This window comes from Anarhichas minor, unplaced genomic scaffold (assembly GCF_050575085.1).
Source record: "Anarhichas minor isolate MPS153535 unplaced genomic scaffold, ASM5057508v1 ptg000010l, whole genome shotgun sequence".
In the NCBI taxonomy this organism is placed as follows: domain Eukaryota; kingdom Metazoa; phylum Chordata; class Actinopteri; order Perciformes; family Anarhichadidae; genus Anarhichas; species Anarhichas minor.
The window spans coordinates 315,960-327,552 of record NW_027466456.1 but is presented as its reverse complement, the minus strand read 5'-3'; the positions used below and the strand labels follow the sequence as shown (position 1 = coordinate 327,552).

Here is an 11,593-nt window from a genome sequence, read left to right as displayed (position 1 = left end):
GGATTCATGCGCTAAATTTGAATAAAATCCCTCCAGGCGTTCCTGAAATATCGTGTACGGACGAACAACCCGAAAACATCAACAGCTTCAACAAATATGAACACAAACCTGTTTATTTGTGTTTATTGTCGGATACAAAAACAAATGTCACATGTACGTATCTCGTTTCTGTGTCTCAGTCTTTTAACGGAGTTAAAGAGCTTCCTCTGACTCCAGTTGCTCCTCAGTTTTCCTAAAGGCGTCGCCTCCTCTCTCTCCACCTTTAGCCTCCACGCTCTCCTCCTCCGGCCCCTCGCTGGTCATCGTGGTGTCCAGTCCGTCCTGGTCGGCGCTGGCGTTCTGAGACTCGGCTCCCTCGTCGTCTTCGTCCTCTACGTCCATCTCAAAGACACGGATGTGCCTGAGATTGGCACTTAGCTGCCAGGAAAGGAAAATGTTAATGTTCAGAGACGACGTTCATTCACAGGAATCAATGGATCAGCTGATCTTACTGATGCCTGGAACAAATAGAGGAATATTACAGCACAATTCACTCAACAATGTCCCCACACACTAAATAAAAACCTTTAATTAATAACCAGGAGTAAAAGACTTATTGAGCCAAGACAGGCCAAAACAAATAAACAATTTAAAATGAAAACAAAGACCAAATAGGAGAATTATAAGACATCCAAAGACATTCTTTAACATTCAAAACATCTACAGACAGATGGGCCGACTTCCAAATCATGTAGAATCACTTTAAATGAGACCGGCTCCAGAAGAGCGAGCATCGTACTTAAACTGTTCAGTTCAGTTCGGACTTTCGTGACAGTTAATCTGAATAAGTCCTGGGAAAGAAGACAATAACTTCTCCTACTTTTTTTGTAGTTTGTGGCTCCATAAATAAGTCCAGGAACAAAAAAATGTGCAAATACTGTTACGAGACTCGCTGCCCAAAGGACAATCCTAACCTTTGGACCGCCTCGAACAATATTGAGAGACGGCCGGCGTCTGTTGGGGACTTTTGTGCGGTTCTAACGCTTTGATTCCTAATAGCCCCGCCCCTAAAGCATCCCCTGCTTTATGGTCTGTGTGACTCTAAATGGACCATAATGTACTAAATGAACATCATGCTGTATTGAAGAAGACTTGAAACTAGAGATTGAGACCATAAACTCATGTTTACAATGTTTACTGAGGTAATAAATCAAGAGAGAAGTAGAGTCATTTTCTCATAGACTTCTATACAACCAGAGGAGTCGCCCCCTGGTGGACACTAGAGAGGATGCAGCTTTAACACATGAAGCTTTGGCTTCACTCAGCAGTTGCCGTCTGGTAAAAATATAAAGAGAATATAATGTTAACTTACCACACAGGCCACTTTCCGGATCCCATTGACAGCTACAAACTGAGCCTTCATGTTTTCCAGTTCACGCCACTGATTCCCCAAAACCAGGCCGTGACTCGGGATGGCGCTGCTCTGCTGGTCCAACCTGAAAACACGAGTTACATCATGCAGCATCTCATGCCTCATCTCTGCCGTCCTTAGAGGACGACCCAAACTAAATAATAGAACGACATTTTTAAAAACACATTTCATCCACTCACTCACTGATCCTGACTCACCTCAGGTTCGGCTCCCAGCTGAACTCCGTCTCACAGCTCAGCGCTGAAGCCAGAGGAAGCTGAGCCAGCACACGCCTTCTGTTGTCCTCTTCTGATCCTTGCAAGACCACAGTCAGCATCTCATCATCATAGAAACGGGCATCCAGGCAGCTGTGAAGGTAGCTAGTCCTAAAAAGAGACAAAATCATGGGAAGTCATGGAAGTATCACCTCCAGGAGCCGAGGAAGTACTTTGCATTTATTTTATAAATGATGGGTAGGAGTGACGTGAGAGGCACTGACTGGGCTGCAGCGTTATCTTCATCTGCGTTGTCAAGATGGTGTCTGAGGTGAATGGACATCACACTGTTGGGGATATGTCTGTGCAAAACAAAACAAACGTTGTTAAAAACACAGATTAAATACACAAAGAAACTCCCACAATCACACAGACGCACCTGTTCGGGTCGGTTCCTCTCCGTAACAGGTAGAGCTTGCAGGGCGAAATCTCCGGCATGCAGAACACAACATGGTGCATTTTGGCTTTCTTGTCGTTCCACCTGTAGAAATCCAACCAAACATATCATTCATATAGAAATAATAAAAATAAAAACATCTTACTGCTCAAGAGCATCAGGAAACACCAGGATGTTTGTGTTTGTACGTACAAAGATGGGAGTTCAAAAAGTCGTGGAGTGTTTTCAGAGCTGGAAAGATGAAGAAACAAATGAGTTAATCACATTCATTTAGTCATATTTGAAATAATACATATTAACAGAGACATACCTCTCTGGTACGGCGTACAGGGGCAAAAACACGGCCTGTTTTACAGACTTCCCAATTACTTCCTGCAGAAAAATTACAAACAATAAAAAAACAACAAAACAAAAAGAGAAAGTGGAACAAATCACATCAAAGACATCTGAACTTTCTGTTTAAAGCATGTTCAGTTATCTCTCATTGAAGACAGAAGTGCTATCAACACACCTCTGCTTGTATCACTCTGTATTTTGGGTAAAGTGTTTAAAAGGCTGCAGGAAGCCTTTCAGTCTACACACAGAACGGGCAGTAAAGTTATTATTCTTATTATCTCAAATCAATATTTAAAAGTGTTTTAAATCCAGACTTGACAAAATAAGTGTCAATTTCCCACATCTAAGAGAATTTTTATATTTTTTCCCACAAATTTATGATTTCATAATCTCAGAGAATAATAAAGTTTTTTTCTTGTAAATCTACTATTTTAATCTCAAACTCTCGAGTTTTGTCTGAGAATATATTACCACCATCCCGGGGTTTTTAACCTATAATGGCCATAACAAGCTGTCCTAAGTCCCATCTCATTTATAATTAAATGTTTTAATAGTTCTGCTGCAAAACAGGAAGAAGGACAGAACACAAAACTCACTGCAGGTTTCTGGAGACACTGCTCGATCACGTTCTCCATCATCCTCTTCACGAAGTGCAAAGACTTTTGGGGAAATGAAGGGAACAGCAAAGGGCTCTCTAGATAAACCAGTCAAACATTTTAGTCTGTTAGTTATGGCATTAATATCATAAAATCAATACTTCACCCTCTAAATCAACATCTCTGTTTTGAGTCTTTGGTCCCCGTGGAAGCACGAGAGAAAAACTGTGTTTTCAAAGTGACACGTGGAGAGTAACTGATGTACAGACGGTCATTTCAGGGTGAAGTTTATATTTGTGTAAAATCAGTAAAACCAGTAAATCATCGCCGAACTAATTATTCATCGTCATTCCATCACTCTAAAATGAGTTACAAAGCTACTAATCATCCAGATGATGTTCACCCTTCAGGTGCGTGCTCTCCTGCAAAAACGTGAGCCACTGGTTCCCCTTGGTGTTGGGAGGAGACACCAGGTCCTCGTCCTCGTCCTTCAGGTACTGCAGAGGAGAGAAACCCGGATGTTGTAAAGTCGCCGGCTCCGTCTAAAACAAACTCGAGGCGATGCGACAGAAGACCTCTCACCTGACCAACTCGTTCCACGTTGAAGTATTTCCCTTTACGGTCAAAGAGTTCTTCATTCTGTGAAAACAGAGAGATATTTAACGCATTTTGTAAAAAGCCAGAATAAATGGATTTAATGATCAGCAGAGCGACATTACGCTGATCTCACCTCGCTGAAGTGCTCCGACAGGAAGTCAGCGACAAAGGCGATGTCCTTCTGAGTCATCTGAAGGATCAAGCAGCACGTTAGAATGATTCATCCGTCAGTCATTAAACAATCAGAACCTTTGATGGCTCACCTTGTTGAGTTCTGGTGGAACATGCTCCTCACACATTCTGAGCATGGCTGTGAAAAAACAAAACAAACGTCTGAGAATAAAAACAAGAATAAACCGACAAACACTAAATTAAATGTCTCGATATCAACGAGTCAAACTCATGCACGTGTTGTATTCATTCTTACCGACATACAACCAGCGGAAAAAGGCTTTAAAGTTTTTCATACTCTTGTCGATCACCCTAAACCACAAAATAAACAGCAGTGATTCTCTGCAGTGACGTGTGGAAAACAGCAGCATATATATATATATATATATATATATATATATATACATATATATACATATACACACACACACACACACACATACATATATATACACACAATATACACAAAATAAAACACAGTGAACCTGAAACACCGACACATTTGTTTAACAGCTGGTCACATTATATTCAATTTTAGACGGATAAAGAAAGATAAACATTGAGGAACGCTGGTCACTCTATTAAGATGAGTCATAAAGATGTTATTGTTTATTTATAAAGCAATGATAACCTCTTGATCCTGCTTGTTGAATTTCATATACACAAATATAAATGTTCAAAGTCATCACCTTTCTTGATAGACTTGCATTCTTTGCAACATGTAAATAATAAGAAAAGTCTTCTAACAGACATCATTGTAACCAATGATCTGGTGAGCTCTCTCGTATCTAAACATTGTCAAACAATAGTGAGAACAGGCAGAAGAAATCCAATAAACACCTGAATTATTTGACCAAATAGTTTGTGACCAGATTACTTCCCAACAAACAGAAACAAGTCAGATTGAAATTTGTACAAGAGAGAAGTTAATTAAAAAAAGGTTAATTGAACTCACTGCAGAAGCTCGTTGGCTTTCAGAGAAAACGAGCCCACGGCAGTGATCGCACCTGAGAACATCAAACACACATCATGTGGCTGCTGATGATTAGAAAGCTGGTTTTTCGTGCAGGTTGGGGGACGCGGTACCTTCTATAGCTGCTGAATCCAGACCGAGGGGCTCGAACTTCTGCTTCCACAGAGACATGCCTTTCACCTCACTCAGGTGGTACAGCAGAGCCTCAGAGCCGCTGCAGCGAGCAAAGGGAAGGGAGATGTTTGAACAGAGACATCTCAGGTAACCGGCAGCTCTGAGGAGAAGTGAAAGGATGAGAACATACCTCTGCAGGTGGCTGATCACCAGCTTCTGGATGCTGGAGTAAGACGACTCGATGGACTGGCCGAGCTTCTTCAGGCCCTGTGATGAAAACAGAATACACACAAACCTTCAAATCTGATCTGGACCGCAGATCGAAGGAAGTAGGAACACTTGAGAGGAGCATTTACACCTCTTACTCTCTCACCTTGACGGTCAGCTGGTTCATGAGGAGAGCCTGTAGCTCAGGGCTACATGAAAGCAGAGAGCCAGAGGTGAGAAAAGTTACAATCATACCTCCAATCAAAAGAGCAGATTAACCAGACAAACATATTGTTTTGCCGCCACCTGCAGGACAGTCCAAGCATTACAACATGATAACTACTTACAAACGGCCTCTTTTCTCACCTCGACTGTCCCCACAGCAACAGCTCTAGAAACTCATCTTGAACTTGAGTGCTTGTGTTCTTTTCCTAAAAACAGGAGGAAAGAAGACATTTGATGTAATCTCTTATTTTAACCGATTCAGACTACAAACCAGATTCAGATTCATTCGTTGGACGTTTCCTGTCTTTCAGAGGCTGTAGGAGGTTTTTAAGTTTAAGTGAAGATACTGATATCATATGAACTAGATGGCCGAAGGCATCCATGAGTACCAACCATGTCATGATATCGAAACGAAAATGGGTTCCATGGTACCAGGCGGCAACCTCCAGTTCTGCCGAGTGAAGCCAAAGCTTCATGTGTTAAAGCTGCATTCTCTCTAATGTCCACCAGGGGGCGACTCCTCTGGTTGTATAGAAGTCTATGAGAAAATGACTCTACTTCTCTCTTGATTTATTACCTCAGTAAACATGAGTTTATGGTCTCAATCTCTAGTTTCAAGTCTTCTTCAATACAGCATGATGTTCATTTAGTACATTATGGTCCATTTAGAGTCACACAGACCATAAAGCAGGGGATGCTTTAGGGCGGGGCAATTTGGAGTTTAGACACGACGACATGTGGAACCGAGGATCGAATCGCCAATCTTTCTGTTGGAATAAGAACTGCTCTACCTCTGATCCACAGCCACCCCTAATCGACAAGAGCAATTGTATTTGATATGACGCCCCGCTGTCGCACATCGACGCAACTCATAAATACGTCTCTTATTAAAACACTGTCATTCTTAAAGAATTGTTACTAATAAAATGTGATATGGCACCGTTTCTAATGAGGTATAGCGATCGGTGTACCATGCAACACTAATACAAAGGGACCCAGAACACGGCCCTGGGGGCCTCCAGTTGTTGACGGTATCGATGGAGGATGTGGTCTCCACCCTGACTGCCTGGTTTCTGTCACAACCACTGACCTGAACAAACTTAGTGAGTCGGAGATCCATCTGCATGAGGATGTCCTCCCAGGCTTCACACATGCATGTGAGTGAGAGGTGCAGGTACTGCAGCAGTGTAGAGATGTGGGTGAACTTGCGTGCCATCCTGGTCACCTCGGGCAGACAGTCTGACAACAACCTCGTGTCCAGCTGCAAGGCAAAAACACAAAAAGCACATAGAAATGCACGTTAGAGCAGAGATGACGAGGACGTGAAGAGAAAGAGAGTCAAATCCTCCGCCTCACCTGGATGTAGCAGATCTGTGAGTTGTTGTCAGCTGAGCGGACTTCTGTGATGACGGACAAAGACTTGAGATCGCTGGACAGACTCAGGCTGCGACAGGTTCCCGACACCTGTGGAGAGTCGTTACATAATGAAAAGAGTTAGAAGCACTGAATGGATCGTTGGTGTCTTCAGATTGATTTGTGGAGGTTTAATATTCAAGATCTTTCAAACGTCATCATTTTTGTGCCACTGAGACAAATTGTTTTGTTTACGTCAGAATTCTTATCTAAAAACATTTGATTTGATTAATGTAACGAATAATAACAAAACAAAAGAAGACCAATACAATAAAATGTAAATTCTAATTGAACTATATCAATTAATAAATATTATATTTCTGAACAGAAGTATAATAATCATCTTGATCTCACATTATCTTTGTACCTCTTACAATCATATTTTCTATAAATTTTCTTTGATTGATTTATATTTGTACTTTGTTTAATTTCTTCATCTAAACTATTCCATAACTTCACCACACTAATTGAAATACATAAGCTCTTCATGGTGGTATGAAACCAATGTTTGTTTGTTTTTTTATTATAAAATGTTCCTGTAATAACCCCTAAACATGCAGCTGATAATAACTCTGTCTCTCAATAACTTTCCAGAACTTTTCTGGGACAGTTTTGTTGACGACACAAGTTACTGTGTCAGAGAAGTGATGATTCAACTCCACCGTGGAGAACTTTATTGCAATATGTTTGTTTCTACAATCTGCAATCCATGTTAAGTTAGATTTCTGGCACATTACATTACAGTCATTTAGCAGACGCTTTTATCCAAAGCGACTTACAATTCAGATTCTATTACATTCATACACCGTAGGCACAGTTACGGGAGCAATTTTGGGGTTAAGTGTCTTGCTCAAGGACACATCGACATGCACCGAGCCGGGGATCAAACCGCCGATCCTCTGATTGATGGATAGCCCTGCTCTCCACTTAGCCACAGTCGCTCCCATCATGACACAATTCTGCACAATTTATTTTATTTTTTTACGGAGAAGAAGAGATCCTTACCCCTGATAGAGTAGCGATCTTGTACATCCCGTAAGCATAAAGCTCCACAAAGCCAGAGTCTCCTCCAAGAACAAGTACGTTCAGTCTGCAGGGAAACAGAATGTGGTGGAGAAACATTTTACAGTGCAAATTTAAAAAGACAGCTGAGTTAAAGAGAATCTGTGTGTTGGCCTTAAATGTACCTGACTTCTCCCATGAGATTTAAAATCTCATCAGACTTTTCTTCACTGTAACACACACAGATAAACACACAAGGCTGCTGTTAGCAGTAGACAGCTGATATCAGACTAATTATTACTAACAAGTTATGCATTAAAAAACAAACCCACCTGAAGATCTTTGAAGTTGTGCTGTAGCTGAGGAAAAACAGATGTTTGGACAGCTGTTACTCAGTCAACAAAGCATTACTTTCTTATGATCGGATGTGCAGGTCGTGTCAGCGTTACCTCTTGGGGAGTGTTGGCAACTTGGGAAGAAAGAGTTTGGATTCATCCTCTGAGTTGTAGAAGGAGCTGAGGGCACTGAAACAGCAAAAACACCAAACGTTCACGTTATTCTAGAGAACCAGACGTCCGTTGTGCCACTGGTTTGATCCCGAGCCTCGTGCACACCTGCTCTCCTCCGTCACCTCCATCCAGTGCATGCAGGTCACTGAGCTTTGCATTGGAAACACGTGGAGGATCTCGGCTTTCTCGACACCACACAGCACCACCTGCTTCGTGTCTCCGAGGCTGAAGGCCAGAACTGGAGATGAAGGAGAGAATAAAAGTTGAACATCTTCATGTTCCCGTCAACAACAAACGATCTTAGTGATTCTGCTTAAAAAAAGTACACAGTCATTCCTTACTCTTGCCATCAGGTCTCCAGGCCAGTGCTGTGATCTCCTTCCCAGTATACTCACTGGGCGGTAAGCTCCAAACACGCTGGAAACTAGCCAAGCGATGTAGCAGCAACTTCAGACAAAACATGAACCATAAATTAAAACACCATAAAAGATAATAAGACAAGTTTCAGGATTTAAAAAAAGCTTTTTAAGCGCACCTCTCCAGTTGTGTTGGCCAGAGCGATGAGATCCCTTTTAGGAGACCAAGCCATACACAGCACCGGGTTGGGAAGCTGCTTCTCTCCAACTTGCCGGAAGGCCGGCATGTTGAGAGCTGGGAAACGAGAAGAGTAATAAAAAAACATAAATAACAGACGTTCATTTGGACGACTTAACGAAAGAAAATGTAAGTAATGCTCTGATGTGAAGATCAAATCCTGTTATTAGTGCTTGAGGAAGACCACACAGCTGACTCTTTGTTGTTACGTGTAGTTGTGTTTCTGTCTTTATAATAATAACTTTATGTATATAGCATGTTTCAAAACTACAGCTACAAAGTGCTTCACAAACAAGGAAAAATAAAAGAAAGCAGGAACAATTAATAACCAGCTCACAGTCAATAAATAAAAAATAAATCACATCCAGAACAAGGGAAAATAAAAAAACTGATAAAATAATAAAGAAAAAGCCAAAACGGTAAAGGTGAGTCTTGAGAGATGATTTAAAAAAGGTCAGTGAGTTTTGTAGTCAGAGTTCTTGATGTAATTATAATATATATAATTCCAAAGAGTTGGACCTCTAACAGCAAACGGCCCGTCACACTTGGTCTTCAGCCACGACCAAGAAATAGCTAGCAGGGTTATCAGAGGACCTCAGGCTTCAGGTTGGTAGCTGAGGAGTTAGAAGCTCAGTGCCATAACAAGCAGGGCCTTCAAAGTCCAGATCTAAATGGACAGGTAGCCAGTGAAGGGAAGCTAACACAGAGGAGATAGGATCGTGCGTTCAGGATTTGGTTACATGTCTTGTGGATTCGTTTAGAAACCGTAGTAGAACTGGATGACCTGCGATTTTATTTTTAAATCAACAGAAAATTGAAACCAAAACTATTTTTATGATTTATTAATAGTTTGAGCAATTTGTCGTTGGTTTTCTTTGGTTTTTTTAATTGACAATTTAGGGGTTTTGGACAATGCACGTTAATGTAGGAGATGTGCAACTGGAACGCAGTTTAAATGTAAAGAAAGAAGAAGTGTGCAGCAGGTGGGTTTCCTATGTTCCTTTGTACACAGGGTGCTATGTTACCCAGCTATGTATTCCCTTAATATAACACATAAACACACTGTACATTTGTCTTCAGTTATGTAAAAAATAAAAAATGTTTGATGAAAAACTTCCCGTCTCCAAGTAGCCAAACAAATAAAACAGCAATATGCAATAAGTTGCTGGTAGTGTATTACCGTTTTGTTTGATTTTATGATGTATTGATACATTGCAGCTTGTTTTTAACTACAACTGTTGAACTAATTCAAGTCATTTAGCCACTTCTGACTACTTCTCTATTCTGTTTAGTGAATGACACGTGAGCCTTAGAGAGTTAAATATTATAAAGTAAAATCCGTTCAGCCACTGAGGAGATAACAATGTCTAAAGTCAGCATAACATCAGTAAGCTGGAGGTGATTTCAACATGTTGAAACCAGAGAAACACACACTGAACATCAATGACAACATTAAACCCTAAAGGTGTCACAATAAGAGGATAATAATAATTATCAGCCCCCTCACCTTTAACAGTTGACAGATCTTCTGTTCAAACGTTAGCTGTGATGCTAGCAGGCTTGTAACACAAAGCTACTGTAGAGAACTCTTCGTGTCTTATTTAACCGCGCTGGATGTTACAGATGAAGACATTATAACTGTAACATACCGTTGTTTTATCTGAAAACGTCAAACACACTCTAATCCGCCCGGTGAAACACTTGATTTACGTTTTCTTCATGATGTTTTTTACAATTACGCGGACAGCGCCATGGTTTTTCCAATCGACCAATCACTGAGGAGCAACGGAAAGCGTGAGAGGACAAACTTGTTTACAGGGGAAAACGCAATTCGTAAATGGCTTGGTACACTTCTACTGGTTGTATTAGCAGCCTTCAAACAGGAAGTAGATAGCACAATGTGTGATGGTGAAACGAGGCTTGTTTTTAATAGCACTGTCTGGAGCCACAGTGATGTGATTGTTGTTGTAATAGTTTATTGTTGTTGATTGTTTGGAAGCATTTGGCGTTCACAACAGTGACCTCTGCTGGCCAAACGGTGGAATTGGAAATTATTGTGCCAGAGTTTCATTGAAGATTACAACTAAACAATAGAATACAAATATAAACATATATGAACAAGGGACAGCTTCAGCCCTCAAGGCCTTTGTACTTTTTGTGCAGTAATTCTTTAAATCCAAGATACTTTCTCATTTTGAGACAATACAAAATAAACCCGTAACCTTTATGACTCTTTGATATGATGTACTAATATATACATACAGTATATACTAATATATATACAGTATATATATATATATATATATATATATATATATATATACTAGTATATACTAATATATATATATATAAATATATATATATATAAATATATAAATAAATATATATATATATAAATATAAATATATATATATATATATATATAAATATATATATATATAAATATAAATATATATAAATATATATATAAATATAAATATATATATATATATATATATATATAAATAGATAGCTGCACAGCCTACGTTGTCTTTACTGCTGAAATAATACAGTCTGTCAGATATGTTCTTTTTGTAATGTGTGATCCACCCATTGTGTGTCACGCTGATGTCTGACCATGCTAGCAGCACAGGTCTAATATGAGAATAAAAGACATATCCAGTAATATGTGTTAAAGACTAAAGACTAATCCTGCATGGAGGCCACGTGTAAACATAATCTGAGCTGTGAGGAATAGTGTTGGAAATGATCCAGTACTATTCTTACATACAGTGTTTCACAGCACAGATACAAA

At 40.0% G+C, this 11,593-nt stretch overlaps 1 protein-coding gene across 2 annotated transcripts; it reads right to left on the bottom strand.

Annotated features, from left to right (window-relative positions):
- Window positions 1–107: 107 nt before the first annotated feature.
- anapc4 (anaphase promoting complex subunit 4) lies at window positions 108–10,568 on the bottom strand. 2 transcript variants are annotated; one of them, XM_076087328.1, is made up of 28 exons: window positions 10,449–10,568; window positions 8,741–8,856; window positions 8,547–8,652; window positions 8,311–8,443; window positions 8,146–8,220; window positions 8,029–8,055; window positions 7,882–7,926; window positions 7,700–7,784; window positions 6,638–6,745; window positions 6,372–6,542; window positions 5,423–5,487; window positions 5,223–5,265; window positions 5,040–5,116; window positions 4,849–4,949; window positions 4,718–4,769; window positions 4,019–4,074; window positions 3,855–3,901; window positions 3,725–3,781; window positions 3,577–3,633; window positions 3,398–3,491; window positions 2,995–3,092; window positions 2,373–2,434; window positions 2,255–2,293; window positions 2,045–2,146; window positions 1,890–1,967; window positions 1,609–1,776; window positions 1,352–1,475; window positions 108–417 (listed from the first exon to the last, which is right to left on the bottom strand). In XM_076087328.1, exons 2-28 carry the CDS (start codon window positions 8,846–8,848, stop codon window positions 193–195), a joined length of 2,403 nt encoding a protein of 800 aa, XP_075943443.1. In that variant the 5' UTR covers window positions 8,849–8,856; window positions 10,449–10,568; the 3' UTR covers window positions 108–192. The 2 variants fall into 2 exon arrangements, with proteins under 2 accessions (XP_075943443.1, XP_075943442.1); XM_076087327.1 differs by having other exon boundaries at window positions 10,307–10,565.
- Window positions 10,569–11,593: the final 1,025 nt, after the last annotated feature.

What these genes read in the sequence shown, in the direction of transcription:
- anapc4 (XM_076087328.1), bottom strand. Translation starts at nt 8,848, where the DNA reads ATGCCGGCCTTCCGGCAAGTTGGAGAGAAGCAGCTTCCCAACCCGGTG. An exon ending in CTGGAGACCTGATGGCAAGA is followed by an intron (nt 8,444 to 8,546) that starts GTAAGGAATGAC and finishes CTTCATCTCCAG; the next exon opens with TTCTGGCCTTCAGCCTCGGA. An exon ending in CACAGATCTGCTACATCCAG is followed by an intron (nt 6,543 to 6,637) that starts GTGAGGCGGAGG and finishes TTTGCCTTGCAG; the next exon opens with CTGGACACGAGGTTGTTGTC.